The following is a 19,410-nucleotide window of genomic DNA, read 5'->3' on the forward strand; positions in this document are numbered from 1 at the left end:
ATCATGTGTGGCTAATTTTTAAATTTTTTTGTAGAGATATGCTGCCAGGGCTGGTCTTGAACTTCCGGGCTCAAGTGATCCTCCTGCCTCAGCCTCCCAAGTGCTTATACAAATCTAGATGATACAGTCTACTATACGCCTAGGCTGTATGCTACAGCCTATTGCTCCTAGGCTACAAACCTGTACAGCATGTCACTGTACTGAATACTGTATGCAACTGTATCATAATAGTGTCTGTATACTTAAATATATCTAAACACAGAAAGGTACAGTAAAAATATGGTATTGTCTTATGGGACTATCATCTATACACGTTGTGTATGAAATGTCATTATGTGGTATATGACTATACAGTGCTATGAGAGCATATAAATGAAGGGGTCAGAAAGGTACTGCCAAAGAAATATCAACATTTAAAGGATGAGTAGGTGTTAACTTGGGGTGGTACTCCCCAAGTTATGGATCAGTATGTGCAAAGGTTTTGAGGCCAGAGGAGGCATAAAGAATTTAAGAACTAGAGGAAGACCACTGTGGCTGAAGCAGACAGAATGAAAGCACAATGGCTGGATATTAACTTATTCTTACCTTTGTTAAGAGCTCTCTGTTTATTTTGAAATTTACAGTCCTTTGACCAGTACTGATTTCACTCACCACTGTATCACATCTTAGCTGAAAAGAACAAATCACACAAAGTAGGTATGTTATATAATAGGCCTAATGAGATAGGTAGTTCTAATGCTATTTTTGGCTTACAAAGACACAAGTAAGTCATCTTTCATGGTCCCTATATCGGGTCCCAGTTCTCAGGCAATCTCTTTAGTTCCATACTTGTATTTAAGTAAACACATTTTCTTTTTTTCCCAACTAACATGCTATTCTGTATTCAGTCTCTCTCTTCCTCATTCTCTTTCCCTCCCCTCAAATTCACCTTTTAACAAGTAAGAAAAATCACTCTACCCATTTTCTACCTACTCTGACATATGATGAACACTTTTTATCTCACCTAGCTTTCATGAGAGCCACAGAACATGACATTCTGTCAGGGTCTATGCTAAAGCACCTGCACCAACAGATAAGATGTAATTTAGATAGTTTGTCTTCTATGCATACGCCTTCACTTTTTAACCTATTAGATGTTCAAACCCATCTCATGAAAAACCTATGTAACTTGAAGAGATATCTGCTGTCACTAAAGAGCAACTAGTCTTTATTTTTAAGAACTTACAAGAAATGGGGAAAAGGAAATATTGTATTTTGAATAATTCTATTCCTGGTAAATATCTGGGAGTGATTTTCTGATCAAATAAATATTTACTAAGCTACCAATGCTCCTTTATCATAGTCACCCTTTAAATAAGCATCTTTTTCTATGATAGTGACTTTCATTGTTCCAATTCTTTTGAGTTCCCAGACACTGACTCTGTGGATGTATGTTAATAACCTTGTCCAACATTATCTGCCTTTTCTGAGGGAATTACACTAACAATTTATGTTTAGTAATTCCTTGCAATCCTTTCAATTCCTCTTTTAGATATCAAACCCATCAGAGAACTTAGAAATGAAAGAGGCTTATTAAATCATCTAACCACCTCTTCTCTGTAATCATGATTCTATTTACATCTAATCATTTCTTCTCATATTTCAATGTTCTTCTTTTCAGAAACTCATTTTAAAAATTGCAACTCACTGCTCTAATTTATCAAGCTTGTTCTCCTAAATTCAAAAGTCCATCCAGCTTCAATCTGTAAATTTAATTAACACTTCAGTCTTCCTGTAAGTGGTTAATCAAAAAAATTGAACAATGTCAGCTCAAAAGGAATGCTCTATAACTAATCTGAAAAATCATTATAACCTTATAGCACATGGCTAAAATGAATTTAAATTATATTACACAAGATGCCTCAAACAAAGAAACACTATTAAATTCACTATTATGGCTGAGATAGCCTGCAAAGTATTTTTTTTTAATAACAAGTTTATTACAATGTCAAAAAGAGATAATAGTGCTAACGTACCTTCTCTGCTAGTCTCTTGGCTTGAACTTGAATATCTGGTCTTGAATGGTCATTGTCTTTTTCCAATAAAGAATCCACAGAAAGCTGAAAATCAGCTACTTCTCTAAAGACAGACATCGAAACGAGATAGAACTGTTACCTTAAAAGCATTAGTTGTTAAACAAAGACTAATCACTATGAGTTCTCCATTGAGACATACCTTTACCAGAAGAAGGTGTTATGTGTACTTTCAAAATTAAAAGCATGGGGGCCGAGAGCGGTGGCTCATGCCTGTAATCCCAGCACTTTGGGAGGCTAAGGCAGGCGGATCACCTGAGGTTGAGTTCTAGACCAGCCTGGCCACATGGTAAAACCCCATCTCTACTAAAAATACACACACACACACACAAATTAGCCAGGCATGGTGGTGTGTACCTACAATCCCAGCTGCTTGGGAGACTGAGGCAGGGGAATCACTTGAATCCTGGAGGTGGAGACTGCAGTGAGTCAAGATTGCGCCACTGCACTCCAGCCTGGGTGACAAGAGCAAAACTCTGTCTCAAAAAAGTAAATAAAATAAAATAAATAAATAAAAAACAAAATTAAAAGCAAGAAAATGAGAAATAACCTAGTATTTATTTAGAATGTTTTTCTTATCATCTTATAAAATTCTTCCTCTTCTGGCTGGGCACAGATTCCAGCACTTTGGGAGGCCAAGGCAAGTGGACCACTTAAGGTCAGGAGTTTGAGACCAGCCTGGCCAACATGGAGAAACCCCATTTCTACTAAAAATACAAAAATTAGCCGGGCGTGGTGGCGTGCGCCCATAAGCCCAGCTACTCGGGAGGCTGAGGCACGAGAATTGCTTGAACCCAGGAGGCAGAGGCTGCAGTGAGCTGAGATCATGCCACTGCACTCCAGTCTGGGTGACAGAGCAAGACCTAGTCTCAAAAAATTCTTCCTCTTATACTAGCCACCTTATTTTATAGACATGAAAACTGACGTCTGGCAAGCTAAATGTCTCCTTTAAAATCCCACTGCAAATAAAAATAGATTGAGAAAAAAGCCCAGGTCTCTTTACCTCTTCTACAATGCTTCCTCTACTACTCTAAATACATGCTTCTAATTCAAACCTCTCCACTGACCTCCAAATGACATATTTTTTAAATGTTGTAATTTGAGTTTCAACATGAGAAAAAGAAGAATATTATTCTTAACACTCCGTAGTTCATTAAAGAGATGGACAATGCCATTTATCCTTTTCATTGGGTAGGTGAAAAAACAATACAAAAACAAACACAAAGCAACTGATTCGTGAAAATAAATCATTTGCATCATGAGATCAGTTCTCTCTAGGGAAGCAGGGTAGGGAATGCAGTCAAACAAATATATATATATCAGTGACTTCAACATTATCTTTAATGCTTAACAAAAATCAAAAGCTCTCCCTTTCCCTACAAAATAAGACTTGAAGTAAATTTGGAAAAAGGACTTGACAACTTAGAAAGTGACCATGAGAGTACTCATTACATCATTCTCTATGAATTTTTCTGTAAGTTTGAAATAGTTCAAGGTGCAAAAAAAAATTTTTTAATCAACATATAAGCATCTATATAACTACTCACACTAATTTAACTTCTGGTGTTTAATATGGAACTAGAGAATGAGACTCGATGGGCAGAGTAAGAGGGTTGAAACATTATTTATCCAGCCCATCTGTCACTGGAATGAAAAGACTTATTTTTGAGAAGGCACAAATTATTTCCTTCATTAACACTTATGAAACTCAGGGAAATAACTAAAAATTCCTGTGTGACTTCTGGTTAACATCACATTTAAAAACCCAGTCCACAATGACCATTAAGAATTTTCCTGAGCCTTAATACATCATCCAGCAGCCTACTATGTATTACACTTTGGCCGGTACAGTGGCCCATGCCTGTAATTCCAACACTTTGGGAGGCCAAGGCAGGAGGACTGCTTGAGCTCAGGAGTTCAAGACCAGCTTGGGCAACATAGCAAGACCCAATCTCTAAGAAAAAAAATTTATATTAAAAAATGAAAACAATCTAAATGTCTAGCAACAAGGGAATGTTACAATATTGCTAAAAGTGATATTCACTTTAAAAACAGAATTATGTCAGGAAAAGGATTCAACTATCTTATGTTTTTCTATGTAGTTTTATAGCTATGTCTTTTTAAACGCTAAAAAAATTTCAAACAAAAAAGCAAAAAATACATCAACTTGCTAAAATCAGTTGTCTTACTGTAGTAGACTATTGGGGGCTTTTATCTTTTCTTATTCTTCTGCATTTTCCTGAATTTCCTTAAGAAGATTATCTGTTTTGCTTTTATAATAGAAAAACGCATTTAAAAATAAAACCTTTAAAAAGACAAAACATCTAAGCTATGAAAAGCAGTAGATATCAAAATAAACAACTGTGGATGAGGAGAGCCCAACACAGTGGCTCACGCCTGTAATTCTAGTGTGGGAGGCTGAGGTAGGAGACTTGCTTGAGCCAAGGAGTTCAAGACTAGCCTGGGCAATGTAGGGAGACACCATCTCCACAGAAAATTTAAAAAATTAGCCAAGTGTGGTGGCCCATACTTCTGGTCCCAGCTAATTGACAGGCTGAGATGGGAAGATAGCTTGAGCCTGGGAGCTTAAGGCTGCAGTAAGCCGTGATTCTGCCACTGCACTCCAGCCTCAGCAACCAACAGAGCTAGATCCTGTCTCAAAAAAAAAAAAAAAAAAATGTGGACAAGGAAAGTAGATGGCGTATAAAAGAAACAAAACTGAGCCAGGCATGGTGGCTCAAGCCTGTAATCCCAGCACTTTGGGAGGCTGAGGCAGGCACATGTTGCCCAAGCTGGTCTTGAACTCCTGAGCTCAAACAATCCTACTGCCTTGGCCTCCCAAGGTCAGGAGTTTGAGACCAGCCTGGCCAACATGGTGAAACCCCGTCTCTACTAAAAATACAAAAATTAGCTGGGCATGGTGGTGTGTGCCTGTAATCCCAGCTACTGGGGAGGCTGAGGCAGGAGGATGGCTTGAACCCAGGAGGCGGAGGTTGCAGTGAGCCGAGATTGTGCCACTGCACTCCAGCCTGGGTGACAGAGCAAGATTCCGCCTCAAACAAACAAACAAAAAAACTGGTCCCATACAGATGATGGTGGGTGATGGGCACACATAGGGTTCATTAAACTAGCCCCTGTACATTCATTCTTTATACTTAAAAAAGTTTAAAAAGCAATAGTTATTTTCCCATTAATTCTGAGGAGTTGTGATATTGGTTAGTGTGAAATCCACAGACTTGATAGCCACTGGCTTATAATAAAGTTGTTAATTCTGTTTACTACCATCAGATAGTAGACAGAAAATAAAATCGAGAGAATTAAATCAGAGTAAATTAATTCATTATATTAATTAAACCATGTTAACAAAAACACTATTTCTTAATTCTCCTGGCACTTATAAGCACTCTGGAATAAAGTTAGAAATATAGAACGGTTAGGCTTAGTTACATACTGTAAAGGAAACCTGAATTTATTATGGCAAAGCACTAGAGGTTCCCTTTGTTTTAAGTAAACTTAATATGAAGAATTTCAGATTTGTAGGCCAGAAAAATCTTGAGGCCTTCCCCAATATTTATTTTATTTATTTACTTTTTTTGAGACGGAGTCTCGCTCTGTCACCCAGGATGGAGTGCAGTGGCGAGATCTCGGCTCACTCTAACCTCCGCCTCCCCAGTTCAAGCGGTTCTCCTGCCTCAGCCTCCTGAGTAGCTGGGATTACAGGCGCATGCCACCATGCCTGGCTAATTTTTTGTATTTCTAGTAGAGACGGGGTTTCACCATGTTAGCCAGGATGGTCTCAATCTCCTGACCTCACGATCCGCCTGCCTCGGCCCCAATATTTATTTTCAATAAACTAAAGTTAATACCTCAGATTGTTAAAGTGGAAGCAGGCAAAGGAAATCCTATTCAAAAGATGGGCCAAGATGGTTCAGCTTATTAAAGACCTTTGACACATTAAATGAAAATGGAAACAAACGGGCTGGGTGTGGTGGTTCATACTTGTAATCCCAGTACTTTGGGAGACCAAGGCAGGTGGACTGCCTGAGCTCAGGAGTTCAAGACCACCCTGGGCAACATGACTAAACCCCATCTCTACAACAAATACAAAAATGTCAGCCAGGCATAGTGGCGTGAGCCTGTAGTCCAAGCTACTCTGGAGGCTGAGGTGGGAGGATCACTTGAGCACGGGAGTTTGAGGCAGCAGTGAGCCGAGATCACACCACTGCCCTCCAGCTTGGGCGACATTCTAGAATGAGACCTGGTCTCAAAACAAACAAACACCAAACCAATAATATTTCCCTTATTATGCAGAATGTCATTTATAGATTTTACGAAATAGGCAACTAGTTTGGAAGGTTACATCTATTTACATATAATCATGAGATCCTCTTGGTAGTGGCTGCCTCTCTTACAGAAAGTCAATATAAAAAGCTGCAGTGGGCCATTTTAAAGGTGCTTTTACTAGAAGGCCAAATGTAGCCTTTCTCTTTCTTTTCCACTTACTTCTTTGTTCTATTCTGAGAAGAATATTCATTCTACTCTTAAAGTCCTGACAAAGTTAAGTGAATAAAATACAAGGACAGAATGGTACTGGTAATTATATCTTAACTTCTTTTCAAAGCTTAGGACTTAAATGACTACTATGTAGCTAATTTCTTGTCATTATTAATTGACAGACAATAATCTATCCAAGTATTGAAGTTTTCTACCCAAATCGTAAACAAGAATCATTTAGGATGACCAAACTCACAAAGAGATACCTCTCTGTAACTGAGAAAGCAACTATCAGTTGTGTGTAGTCCTAGCCAACAGTTTTCTATCACTGGGAGTACTCAAAAGGAAACTCAATAAACAAAAACAACATTAAAAACCTAGTAGATAAATATGGTACAACAGTATTCAAGCACCAGATAGCTGTACAATCTTTAATATCCCTTCAAAAACCCTGAGATTCTAACCACAATTTTAGTTATTTTATTTATTGTTACAGAATTGAATTTGAACCTCATTCCCAAAGACTTTGCCACAATTATAGTTACTAGCATAACTAAAATAATGAACATAAGAATATACAATCTGCCATATCAGAGTATTTAAAATACAGATTTTAATTTTATTATTTAAGTCAATAGGAGTAATAGGCTGAATATAATGAATCATATCTTACAGTTAATTTCAAGGACTATTCCACAAACTGAAGAGTAACAATTCTTTTTTGCCTTTTTGGTATATCAACAAAGTCAGCAACATTTTAGATTGTTACAAGTGTATTATACTTAACTCTTTTTGGGAAATTGGAACTGCAGATATTGATGTGATCAAGTTTTCTGGTGGAAGATTCAACACTCTGGAAAGCTAAAAATCAAAAAGAACAAAACAGTGCAAGATTGTTCACATATTTGTTCCATTCAATGGAATACCACTTGTAAGAATAAACTATTAATACACTTAACACGAATGAGCTCCAAATGCATTCCAAGTGAAGGAAGCCAGATTCAAAAAGGTATATAGTGCATAATTCAATTATTTGACCCTCTGGAAAACCCAAAATTCTAAGGATGAAGAATAAATCTGTGGTTGCCAAGGGTTAAGGGGAGGATTTGACCATAAATTAATAGAACTGTTCAGCAAAAAGAATGAACTTTACCTTCGTAAATTTAAAAAAAAAAAAAGTATGGCAAGAGAGGAGATAAACCACTGAGAATCCACAGATAATTTACTTATTTTTTTCATTAAAAAAAATTGAGTGGCTACTTAATGTGCCAGGCATTATTCCAGGTATTGGGGATACAGCAGTGAACAAAACAGACAAAAAACAAAACAAAACAAAAAAAAAAACCTCATGGCATTTACAAATAGACAAGTAAATAACAGGGAAAATCTGATCCCCGTCCCTATCAAAGGCTTAATCATTAGAATAGTAGGGGTGGACGTGTTATATGCATATATTTTGTAGCACAGAGTCTCGCTATGTTGCCCAGGCCGGTCTTGAACTCCTGGCCTCATGTGATCCTTCCACATCAACTCCCCAAAGTACTGGGATTATAGGTATGAGGAACTGTGCCTTGCTGGATTTGTATTTTCTAAAAGTTCCTTGCACGACTGTTAATACATAGCCAAAGTTGTGAACTATTACCCTAATTGGACACTCAAAGTTAGGTGGAAGAGACATTCCCACGTACTGAATGATTTATTTTTTTTTGAAACGGAGTCTCGCTCTGTCACCCAGGCTGAAGTACAGTGACGTGATCTCAGCTCACTGCGGCCTCCATCTCCCGGGTTCAAGCAATTCTGCTGCCTCAGCCGCCCAAGTAGCTGGGATTACAGACGCACACCACCAAGCGCAGCTAATTTTTTCTATTTTTAGTAGAGACGGGGCTTTGCCATTTTGGCCAGGCTGGTCTCAAACTCCTGACCTCAGATGATCCACCCGCCTCAGCCTCCCAAAGTGTTGAGATTACAGGCGTAAACCACCATGCCCAGCCGGATTTTTTATTTCTTATAGAGACAGTCTTGCTATGTTGACCAAGCTGGCCTCTAACTTCTAGCCTCAAGCAAACCTCCCACCTCCGCCCCCCAAAGTGCTGGGATTACAAGAGTGAGCACTGCACCAGTCCTGAATTATTCCTATCTGACAGGCATGTCTTAAGTACCTTAATTTTTCTTTGCAACAATCCCAGACTTTCCTATTTCAACCCTCATTTTATAAATGATGAAACTGAAGTACAGGGAATTTACTTAACTTGCCTAAGTGGAAAGAAAAGCTAGGATGTGAACACAGGCTATCTAAAAACGGAACCTATACTCAACCCCTATGCCATATTGATATGGTTTGGTTGTATTTCCTCCCAAAATCTGATCTTGAATTATAGCTCCCATAATCCCCATGTGTCATGGGAGGGACCAGGTGGAGATAACTGAATCATGGGGTGGTTTCCCCCATTCTGTTCTCGTGACAGTGAGTTAGTTCTCACGAGATCTGATGGTTTTAAAAGAGGCTTTCCCCCACCCTTCGCTCAACACTTCTCCTTGCTGCTGCCATGTGAAGAATGTGTCTGCTTCCCCTTCTGCAACAATTGTAAGTTTCCTGAGGCCTCCCCAGCCATGTTGAAATGTGAGTCAATTAAATCTCTTTCCTTTATAAATTACCCAGTGTCAGGCATGTCTTTATTAGCAGTGTGAGAACAGACTAATACACATATGTATATCCTTTCATTGAGAAATGCATAAACACAAAATAGTGAAATAACAGCATAGCCAGTATAAATTTACAACTGTCTTCAACTTTTCCCCCACTTCTCCAATACTCATATAGCCTCTGCAAAGGACTATACATGGCTGTAGAGTTGGGAAAAAGAGAAGGGAATGATGGGGGAAACAGAAAAAGTAAGAATGTAAGAAGAGTTTAAGAAGAAATCATCTTCAAGGGTGTTTGTGACTGTTCAGGAGAGCAATAAAATTAAAACCACTGTCTCTTGATTAATAACAACATATACTCTCCTGTTGTCAACAGAAGTTATTTGTTGAATTTCACAAACATATTAACTGTAAAAACTTGCCCAAACTTGCAGACCTGGAGACGTCACTTTCTTTAAGAGGCTTGTTCATTTCCACTTTGGCTTGGTACAGATTGATTTTTTAAAGTTTCCTCTCAGGGTACAATATTTTTATTTTCTAGACTTTAGGAAGTAAATTACTGTATTCCTTACTAAAAAGTCCTAAAGAGGATGTATTTACAGAAGTAGGTAAATATTTCCAAAGCATTTATAGGATAAAGGCTCAAACAGTTCATGTTTATAGTACAAAATGTTTCTAGAACAGAAACATCAGTAATAAAGGTTCTATCATAATTTCTCAGAAAAAAAAAAAGGATCCAAATTCCAAATTCCAGTTCTACTTTTATTAGTTAAGAGACCTTGAGAAAGTAATTTTACGTGAATGAGCTATAGTTTTCACAGCTGAAATACGGGGATAATAAATCTGTTAAATAATAAACTAGGGCTCTTGTGATGACTAAGAAAAATATGTCATACAATAAACATGTAATAAATATTTCCTTCTCCTTTTAAAAAATTTGTTTATTTTGGACACATCTCCCAAACTTAACCATAATCACTAAGATTTTCTGTCTATCTTAAATATAAGAATTCGGCTGAAAAAAACTCAGTGATTAGGTCAATTTTGAAGCATTTCAGCTGACAAATAGGTTGTGAACCTGGGTAGCAATAAAAAGGTTACATTTAAATGAACAACATGCAATTCTCATTTGGAGAATTCTTTTGGCTAAACTAAAAGCTACTTAATAATTTCTTCTTCTTCTTCTTCTTCTTTTTTTTTCCCCCCAGAGAAAAGGTCTCACTCTGTTACCCAGGCTGGAGTGCAGTGGCTCACAATCATACCTCACTGTAGCCTCGACCTCCTGGTCTCAAGTGGTCCTCCCACCTCAGCTTCCTGAGTAGCTGGGACTCCAAGGAACTGCGCCACCATGCCCGGCCTCATGTATTATCTTACTATATTTCATTTGCTACCAAAAATGAAATGGGGGACTTAAGCACATAAAATGAAATGGAGGTATAAATTTATACCAGAAAACTCTAAGCTCAAGGTACTTAACGCTTTTTGGCAATCAAGGTACAAAGGGAATCTATCTATACAGCATGTTTTACCCCTAGTAATACAGGGTAAACATATATATATATATATATATATTCAGTAAATAGCAGGAATGAAGTTTTCCTGAAAGTAATTCTAAGACCAGTTTATCTTACTCATATGAAGATATAAATAACAAGACAGTAGTTTCAATAGCAGTTTCACAAAAGATACATGTATAATTAGTCTGTTCTTGTACTGCTATAAAGACATAACTGATACTGGCTAATTCATGAAGAAAAGAAGTTTACTTGGCTCATGGTTCCACAGGCTGTACAGGAAGCACGTATGGGGAGGCCTCAGAAAACTCAATCATGGCAGAAAGCGAAAGGGAAGCAGGCACATCTTACATGGTGGGAGCAGTAGGAAAAGTGTGAATGGGGAGATGCTACACACTGTTGAACAACCAGATCTTGTGAGAATTCTATCACCGAGGCAGCACTAGGGGAATGGTGCTAAACCATTAGAAACCATCCCCATGATCCAATCACCTCTCACCAGGCCCCACCTCCAACACTGGGGATTACAATTGAACATGAGATTTGGGTGGGGACACAGAGCCAAACCATATCAATATAGAAACATTCTTAGATAATGTAAATTTTAAAACAAACAAACAAACAAGAAAAAGGGGGTTGGGGTGAATGTGGAGTTATTGTTTAATGGGTAGAGAGTTTTAGTTGTGCAAGATGAAAACTGTTCCGCAGACGGATGGTGGTGATGGTTGCACAATGTAAATGTACCTAATGCCACTGAACTGTATACTTAAAAATGGCTAAGATGGCAAATTTTACGTTATGTGTATTTTTTCACAATTTAAAAAAACACAAAAAAAACCCAAGAAGACTTCCGGGATAAAGTAGTGAAATGAAAGCTTCTTCACATAATCTCCCATCTTCAACCAACATCAAAAAGAAAAGGAAGGAAAGTAATTAGAGAGTAAACAGGTAGGTAGGTTGGTTCTCCAGCAGCAAATACACAAGACAGAAAGAGCTCAAAGTCACAAACTTCAAAGGTGATAGTCAAGTAAAAATACAATAGCTTCTGGAGGAGAATGGAACAGCCCTGTTTGGCAAGGCTAACTCAGTCCTCATGTATCAGAAGTCAGAGATGAATTAACAATTCTCATTAACACCCCAAATCTGGAGAAAAACAAATTGAATAAATTCCATTATTTTTTCCCTCTTGCAACTAAGAGATGCTGCCCAAGCTGTGGGAAACAATTAGTAAGACAGAAATGAATTCCAGCACTTTCCAGCAAAAGTAAAAATTCTAGGGTAACACACCAATGGCCTTTCCAATGAAAACACAATACATTCTCCTACTGCAGAAAGCAAACCTTGATATGGTGTTGTGTGAGCAGTAAGAATCAGAGAAGTAGTTTTTACAGGAAGACAGAAAAATATCATGGCTAGTTTGCAAAAATTTAATATACCATGTCAGAGTTGAGGAATAATGTGTACAGGTCACCATGACCTACTAGAGAGAGAGACAAAAGAGGAATGGAAAGGGGGAGGAGTTTATATTTTTGCAACCAGAAAGGTGAGGTAAGCCAAAAACAAACGTGACATGAGGAGTGAAGAAGTCATCCACACAATGTGCAAACAAATGGAAAGCTGGGGCACAGCTGTCAAGCATGAGCAAGAGGAAAAAGAACAGGCATCACCAGTAGGTGATCAAACTGAAATAAACAAAAATAGGGAGAGAGAGAATAGGGAGGGAGGCACAGAGCAGAAGATAGACAGCTGGAAAAAATGTAGCATAAAACAGATCAAAGAATTCTGCCCAGGAGAAAAATGTAACCCAATGAATACGAAGAACATTATTCACAAATGCTTCAGGATTTGGAACTTACTGAGAATGTGAATAAAATAAACAAGAACTAAAAGACAAGATGAAAAAACGGGTGAATTTTATAAGGAGTCTAAAAATTAGTGACCAAACTTTTTACCATAAAACTAATAATTAACAAACGTAACAGTATAGTCATAATTGAAAAAAATACTATGACATAGAAGAACTAATCAGAGAATACAAAGATTAATGTAATCAGAAAAATAAATAGAATTGAAGAAAGATAATCCAACCTTAGGAAAACTGGTGTCCCTAAAATACAAAAAGAATGAAGACTAGCAAACAAACATGCAGACAGGAAGGAAGGAAGGTAGACTGCTTCCCTAGCAACCAGTCATAAGGATAGAGAGACAAAATTCAAAGCCATAAACTTCAAAAGAGATCTCCAAGAAAAGATACTACAGATTCTGAAGCAGAATGGAGCAGCCTTATTTGGCAGGGCTCCTAACTTGATCTCACTTATCAGAAGCCACAGAGATGAACCCTACAAAATAGAAAGCACACACACACACACACACACACACACACACACACACCCCTCCAAAAGCAGGGCCTGAGAAAAAGACTTGCAGGCAAGTAGTTTATTTGGGAGATGGTTCCTCAGGGCAGAATTGATGAGAGAGAGGGAAGGAAGAAAACTTAATACAAGATTATGCCATCAAAGTCATTGCTATAAGCAATGGAGGCTTAATTTCCATGGTACCTCCTAAAATACATACATAGTGTCTACCAGAATTGTCTATCCAAAATAATTCCACCACACTGGAGCTATGTATGTGCTGGGACCAGCAGGCTCCAGAGAGGATGAGGTGCTATTAGCAATAAGTGAATGGAAGCACACACAAAACTGTTTACACCTGTGTAAATAGTTGTAAACCTGTATTTACAACTGTGGCAGCTGGAATCCGAGGTGTGACCAAGGTGATGGGAGATAGGGCACAATATAAACAATAAAGGGAAAAACTTCCACGAAATAAAGAACCAAATCTAAATTGTGGTACACTACTGCTATGGCACACCATTCAGCAGTAAAATCAAAGAACTAGACCTCCATGCATCATTGTGGATAAATTTTTTTTTGAGATGGAGTTTCGCTTTTGTCACCCAGGCTAGAGGGCAATGGTGTGATCGCTCACTGCAACCTCTGCCTCCTGGGTTCAAGGAATTCTCCTGCTTCAGCCTGGGATTACAGGCACCCACCATGCCCAGCTAATTTTTGTATTTTTAGCAGAGACAGGGTTTCACCATGTTGGCCAGCCTAGTCTCGAACTCCTGACCTCAAGTGGTCCACCCGCCTCGACCTCCCAAAGTGCTGGGATTACAGGCGTGAGCCACTGCACCCAGCTGGATAAGTCTTCTTTAAAAATTGAGTCAAACAAAAAAATCCAAGCTGCAGCTGCACAAAGATAATTACACTTTGATATAATTTATATAAAATTTAATAACTTGTAAAATAATACTATTTAGAAATACATTCATAGGTAATGAGTGACATTCACAGGTATAATAAACACAAATTTCAAGATAGACATTACCTATGGTGTAAGGTAAAAGTTTGCCAGAGATGGGTACTCTCGGGAATTTAAAAGTATTTGTAATATTTTATTTTCGAAGCTGGGTGTGGGGCATATAAGTATTAACTATATTCTTTTCTATGATTAACATTTCAATTAAAAAAGACAAACTGAATCTACATATCAAGATAAATTATATCAAGAAAATATACAGAAAATTCAACACAGATGCATGCTGGTTAAGTTGCTAAATTTTGAAAATAAAGCACCCAATCAAGAAAACTCCATGGGAAATGAAGTAAATGTACTTTACTTTGTAGTCACATTAAATCACAAAGATCATGATCTGGTCAAAGCAGATAATTTAACGGTGATATTATATAGGAATAGATTCATTCAATAGAGAAGTTGCAAAGTAGTGTGTTTCAACTGCTCAGTTGTTGTTTTTTAATTTGAATTAATTGGCAACACAGGAAGATTGGAAAATTTTACAATTACACTGGGATTGCCCTATGCATTTGCATCTATGGTATCAGAAGAAAAAATGTGAGATAAGAACTAAACAATCAGTGTTATTCCTTTATTTCTAAAAGAAAGATTTTGACTCTTTTGTTGTTGTTTTCTGAGACAGGGTCTCACTTTGTTGCCCAGGCTGGAATGCAGCGGTATGATGATGGCTCACTGCAGCCTCCAACTCCTGGGCTCAATCAGTCCTCCCACCTCAGCCTCCTGAGTAGCTGGGACTACAGGTGTACACCACCATGCCTGGCTAATTTTTTGTATTTTTTTGTGGAGATGGCATATCTCACCCTTGTTGTCCAGGCTGGTCTCAAACTCCTGGGTTCAAGCAATCATCCTGCCCTAGCCTCCCAAAGTGCTGGGATTATAGGTGTGAGCCACTGCACTCAGTCTTATTTCTAAACATGGTAATTTTCTAAAGATTAAGCCTCCTTTTGATATTTCTAGGATTACTTTTTCTGAGAAGTCATAATTTCTTAAATGCAGCCAATTAAGCCATATATCAGGAAAAAGATTGGTGGTAAGCATCTTATCTGGTTCAATATAAAATGAACAGTAGACAAGTTGTGCAGATATGGTTACTAAACAGACTATAAATGTTATAAACTTTGAGTGAGGAAGTTACCCAACACAAATTGGTAAAGGTGGAAGAAAATTATATCATTTGTGAGAGTGCCAATGTCTTCATCCCTTATGGTAGAAGGTGATGCTGTCTAAATTTGAAACATGAAGATCTTTTTGTAAAAACACTACAAATTGTAATGTTTTTCACAATTTCTTTTCTTACTGTAAAAACCTCATTTAGGAAATACATCAATAATTTTTTGAACTGCACTTTGGTTTTTCACTGAATTCAAACAAAACTACTTTTAACATTTTTATTTAAAACAGCATTTCAGGCCAAGTGCGGTGGCTCATGCCTGTAATCCCAATACTTTGGGAGGTCGAGGTGCAGGATCACTTGAGGCCAGAAGTTTGAGACCAGCCTGGGGCAACATAGTGAGACCCCCCCCCCCATCTCTATTTAAAAATAAAAATGATAAAAACAAAACAGCATTTCAGTAATGAGCACATGAGGAATAATAATACTATTTTACTTTTCAATATGTTGGACATTTTTCCATTGTAAAACTTAAAAATAACACTGTGAAAATAAAAACTCATTACAATATAGCCTGGATTTTGTAAAAAGCATATTTATCCAGTTTTCCTTCCTATTTTCCTTCCTTTTTTCTGCCTGTATATCTGCATAGAAATATACCTAAAAATAAAAGTCAGTGTTGATGATTTATGGGGTAGTTTAAAAAATTCTTTGCATCTTTTTGTATTGCTTAATTATTTAAAATGAGCAGGCATTATTTTGCAAAAATGAGAACTTTTCCCTTACCAAACCACAACTTTATAAAAGTACGTTTAAGAAATTCCTGTTGAACGTTAAGCAGTATGGCTCAGACATGTACTGTTTACTAACTCCACATGGTGCTAAGCCTAGGATGGTGGGGAGGCAGGAAGAGGTATTCAAAATACCCCACCCTGTGATATTCTAAAATAACATAATAATGACTAATATTGGCTGGGCACAGTGGCTTGCGCCTGTAATCCCAGCACTTCGGGAGGCTGAGGCAGGCAGATCACCTGAGGTCAGGAGATCAAGACCAGCCTGGCCAACATGGCAAAACCCCGTCCCTACTAAAAACACAAAAAATTAGCCAGGCGTGGTGGCTCGTGCCTATATTCCCAGCTACTCAGCAAGCTGAGGCAGGAGAATCACTTGAACCTGGGAGGCAGAGGTTGCAGTGAGCTGAGATCACACCACTGCACTCCAGCCTGGAGACAGAGCAAGACTCTGTCTCAAAAAAAAAAAAAAAAAAAAAAGACTAATATTTACTGATACTGAATACATACAATATACCAAACACAATTTTCAGCACTCCATATGTATTAATACCTTGCATCCTGATGACACATCTATACGGTAGCTAAATAATTTTCCAGATTTTACAGACGAGGTGAAGAAAACTTAAAAATCTATCAGAGGAGAAGCTAGATTTAAACCTGAGTCTTCCATGGTCAATGTTCTTAGTCACTACACCAGCAGTTCCAATACTTTGCCGTATATGGGAATGACCACCGGAAATCTTCAGGAAAACCCGCCTGGCTCCCACGTGCAAATATTTTGATTTAATTAGTACAACGTGGGCTCTGGGCAGAAGGATGTAAAACATTCCCCAGGTGATCTAATGTGCAGAGAGACTACTGTACTACACCTTTCTGCCTCTGGGTAGCCGTTCGGTAGTGGTTATCAAGCCCGGATGAACATCTGAATCACCTGATAATTTTTATAACTTCTAGGCCGATGCCCAACCTCAGGCTAAAGGGCCTGGGCTTAAGCAGTTTTAAATGCTTCTCAGGTGATTCAAGTCTGCAGCTAGTGTTTAAGAACCACGGCTTAGGGAGAGAGCAGTTGCCTCCCATTTTAACAATGCCCAAAGTAGTGAATGTTTTTAATTAGAGGTTTATCTTTCTCTCAAATGGGTGCAGCATAAAAAAAAAAGAGAGAGAGAGAGAGAAAATAAAAGAAAACAAATTGAGAGCCACCGAGCACGGAGCTTTTTTTTTTTTTTTTTTTTTGAGACAGAGTCTCGCTGTCGCCGGGCTGGAGTGCAGTGGTGCAATCTCTGCTCACTGCAAACTCCGCCTCCCGGGCTCAAGCGATTCTCCTGTCTCAGCCTCCCGAGTAGCTGGGACTACAGCCTCAGCCTGGGATTACAGGCACCCACTATGCCCAGCTAATTTTTGTATTTTTAGTAGAGACGGGGTTTCGCCATGTTGCTGGATGGTCTTGATCTCTTGACCTCGTGATCCACCCGCCTCCGCCTCCCCAAAGTGCTGGGATTACAGGTGTGAGCCACCGCGCCAGGCTTGGAGCATGGTTTTAAGTTCACTTGCATTCTCACAGGTTTAGAATTATTCTGGGAGTAATACGACTTTCTTCAACTGTCTCTGAGATTGGATTTAGAGCTTTCTTGGATCAGAATGTGACCAATGGGTTTGCTTAGCTTCAGGGTTTATTTTCTTTTGCTCCCTTCGTGTAGGGCTGTTTCACCTGGCATTGGGCTTCATCTAGGACTAGCACAAGCGAAAAGAAGGTCTACTGATAACTATCTTCTTCAGGCCTCAAACTAATAAAAGTTTCACAGAATAAAATATCCTAAAAAGGTTACACAATGAGAACCAAATATAAAAGACTGACAGTAAACCTGAAAATTTTAACAGAGAAATAAAATCCACAAAATTAGGCACAGTCCTTGAGAAATAAACTAAACAACACATTGAATGAGGAGCAAATCTGAGGTTGAAAGCAAGAAGCACTTCTTGCCAGGTGCAGTTGCTCACGCCTGTAATTCCAGCACTTTGGGAGGTTGAGGCGGGTGGATTACCTGAGGTCAGGAATTTGAGAGTGAAACCCTGTCTCAAAAAAAAAAAAAAAAGCACTTTTTTTTATTTTTTAGATTTTTGTAGAGATGAAGTCTCACTATATCTCAGTATATTGCCCAGGGTGGTCTCGAACTACTGGACTCAAGCAATCCTCCCACCTCAGCCTCCCAAAGCACTGAAATTACAGACATTGGCCACTGCACCTGGCCTTTTATTTATTTATTTATTTGCTTACTTATTTTTAAGAGGAAGCACTTAAGGGAATATCAAGTGAAAATTCACAACTGCCAGATCTCGTTTGAGAACCTAAGATCAGAGATTCTAATATGTAATATAAGAATGGCTAATATGTAGTAAGTGCTTACAATGTACCAAGCACAATTCTAAACTTTAGATTTAGGAACCTAGTATCAGAGATTCTAATATAATAGAATCTTTGGCTCCAGAGCATTCACTAGGAAAGCACATCAATCAATTAGCTTGTCAGCAGTCCTCAACCATTTATTTTCCTGATACAATGGCAAATATGATTCCTACCGCTAGTACTCAGATAACTGAGCACAAAGTCAAAAAATATTCTCAGTCTGGCTCTAGATAGGTACTAAATTCAGCTAGGAGCTAAACTTGCCAGGTTCAGGATCAAAATCTGTGAAAATTGAATAAAAACCTAATTTTGCTAATGAAAAAGGGATCCATATCTTTAGCAACCAGACATTCGGGTGGCAAAATTGACATCATCTTATGAAAATTAGCTCTGTATTTTTATCCACATTAACATAATCTATAGGCCATGAGTCTAAAAAGGCAATTACCCCAGTTGTTCCTCACTTCTGATTCTCCAACACTACCAAGTCAGGCACTGTAGGTTTGCCACCAAGACCAGTGCAGAAGCCCTCCCACATTTGCAGAAATTTTCCTCAGGAACAGGTCTGCATTAGTTTCAAGACACAAACAAGAAGCAAACAAAGTAAGAATTAAAACTTTGGGGCTTAGAAGAGAATATCCCAAACAATTTGGAAGGCAAATTATGACTATAATAAATTTAGCATGGTTCTTTTTTAAAATTAAGTTCCGGGGTACATGTGCAGGATGTGCAGGTTACATAGACAAATGTGTGCCATGGTGGTTTGCTGCACCTATCAACCCATCACCTAGGTATTAAGCACCACATGCATTAGCTATTTTTCCTAAAGCTCTCCCTCTTCCCACCCCACCCCCAACAAACGCTGGTGTGTGTTCTTCCCCTCCCCATGGCCATGTGTTCTCATTGTTCAGCTCACACTTACAAGTGACAATGTGCAGTGTTTGGTTTTCTGTTCCTGCATTAGTTTGCTGAGAATAATGGTTTCTGGCTCCATTCA

At 38.3% G+C, this 19,410-nt stretch overlaps 1 protein-coding gene across 5 annotated transcripts in view; it reads right to left on the minus strand.

Annotated features, from left to right (window-relative positions):
- Nucleotides 1-19,410, minus strand: part of RARS2 (arginyl-tRNA synthetase 2, mitochondrial) — a 74,655-nt gene that overhangs the window by 47,750 nt on the left and 7,495 nt on the right. For 4 of the 5 annotated variants that reach the window (XM_055391163.2, XM_004044386.5, XM_063707769.1 and 1 more), the window contains exons 2-4: nt 7,354-7,427; nt 2,016-2,118; nt 586-669 (exon numbers count right to left, since the gene is read on the minus strand). In XM_055391163.2, the coding sequence (XP_055247138.1) occupies nt 586-669; nt 2,016-2,118; nt 7,354-7,427 (261 nt within the window). The remainder of the gene's footprint in view (nt 1-585; nt 670-2,015; nt 2,119-7,353; nt 7,428-19,410) is intronic. The other variant, XM_019029958.3, reaches the window with a different exon arrangement.

Source organism: Gorilla gorilla, chromosome 5, assembly GCF_029281585.2.
Source record: "Gorilla gorilla gorilla isolate KB3781 chromosome 5, NHGRI_mGorGor1-v2.1_pri, whole genome shotgun sequence".
Taxonomy (NCBI): Eukaryota; Metazoa; Chordata; class Mammalia; order Primates; family Hominidae; genus Gorilla; species Gorilla gorilla.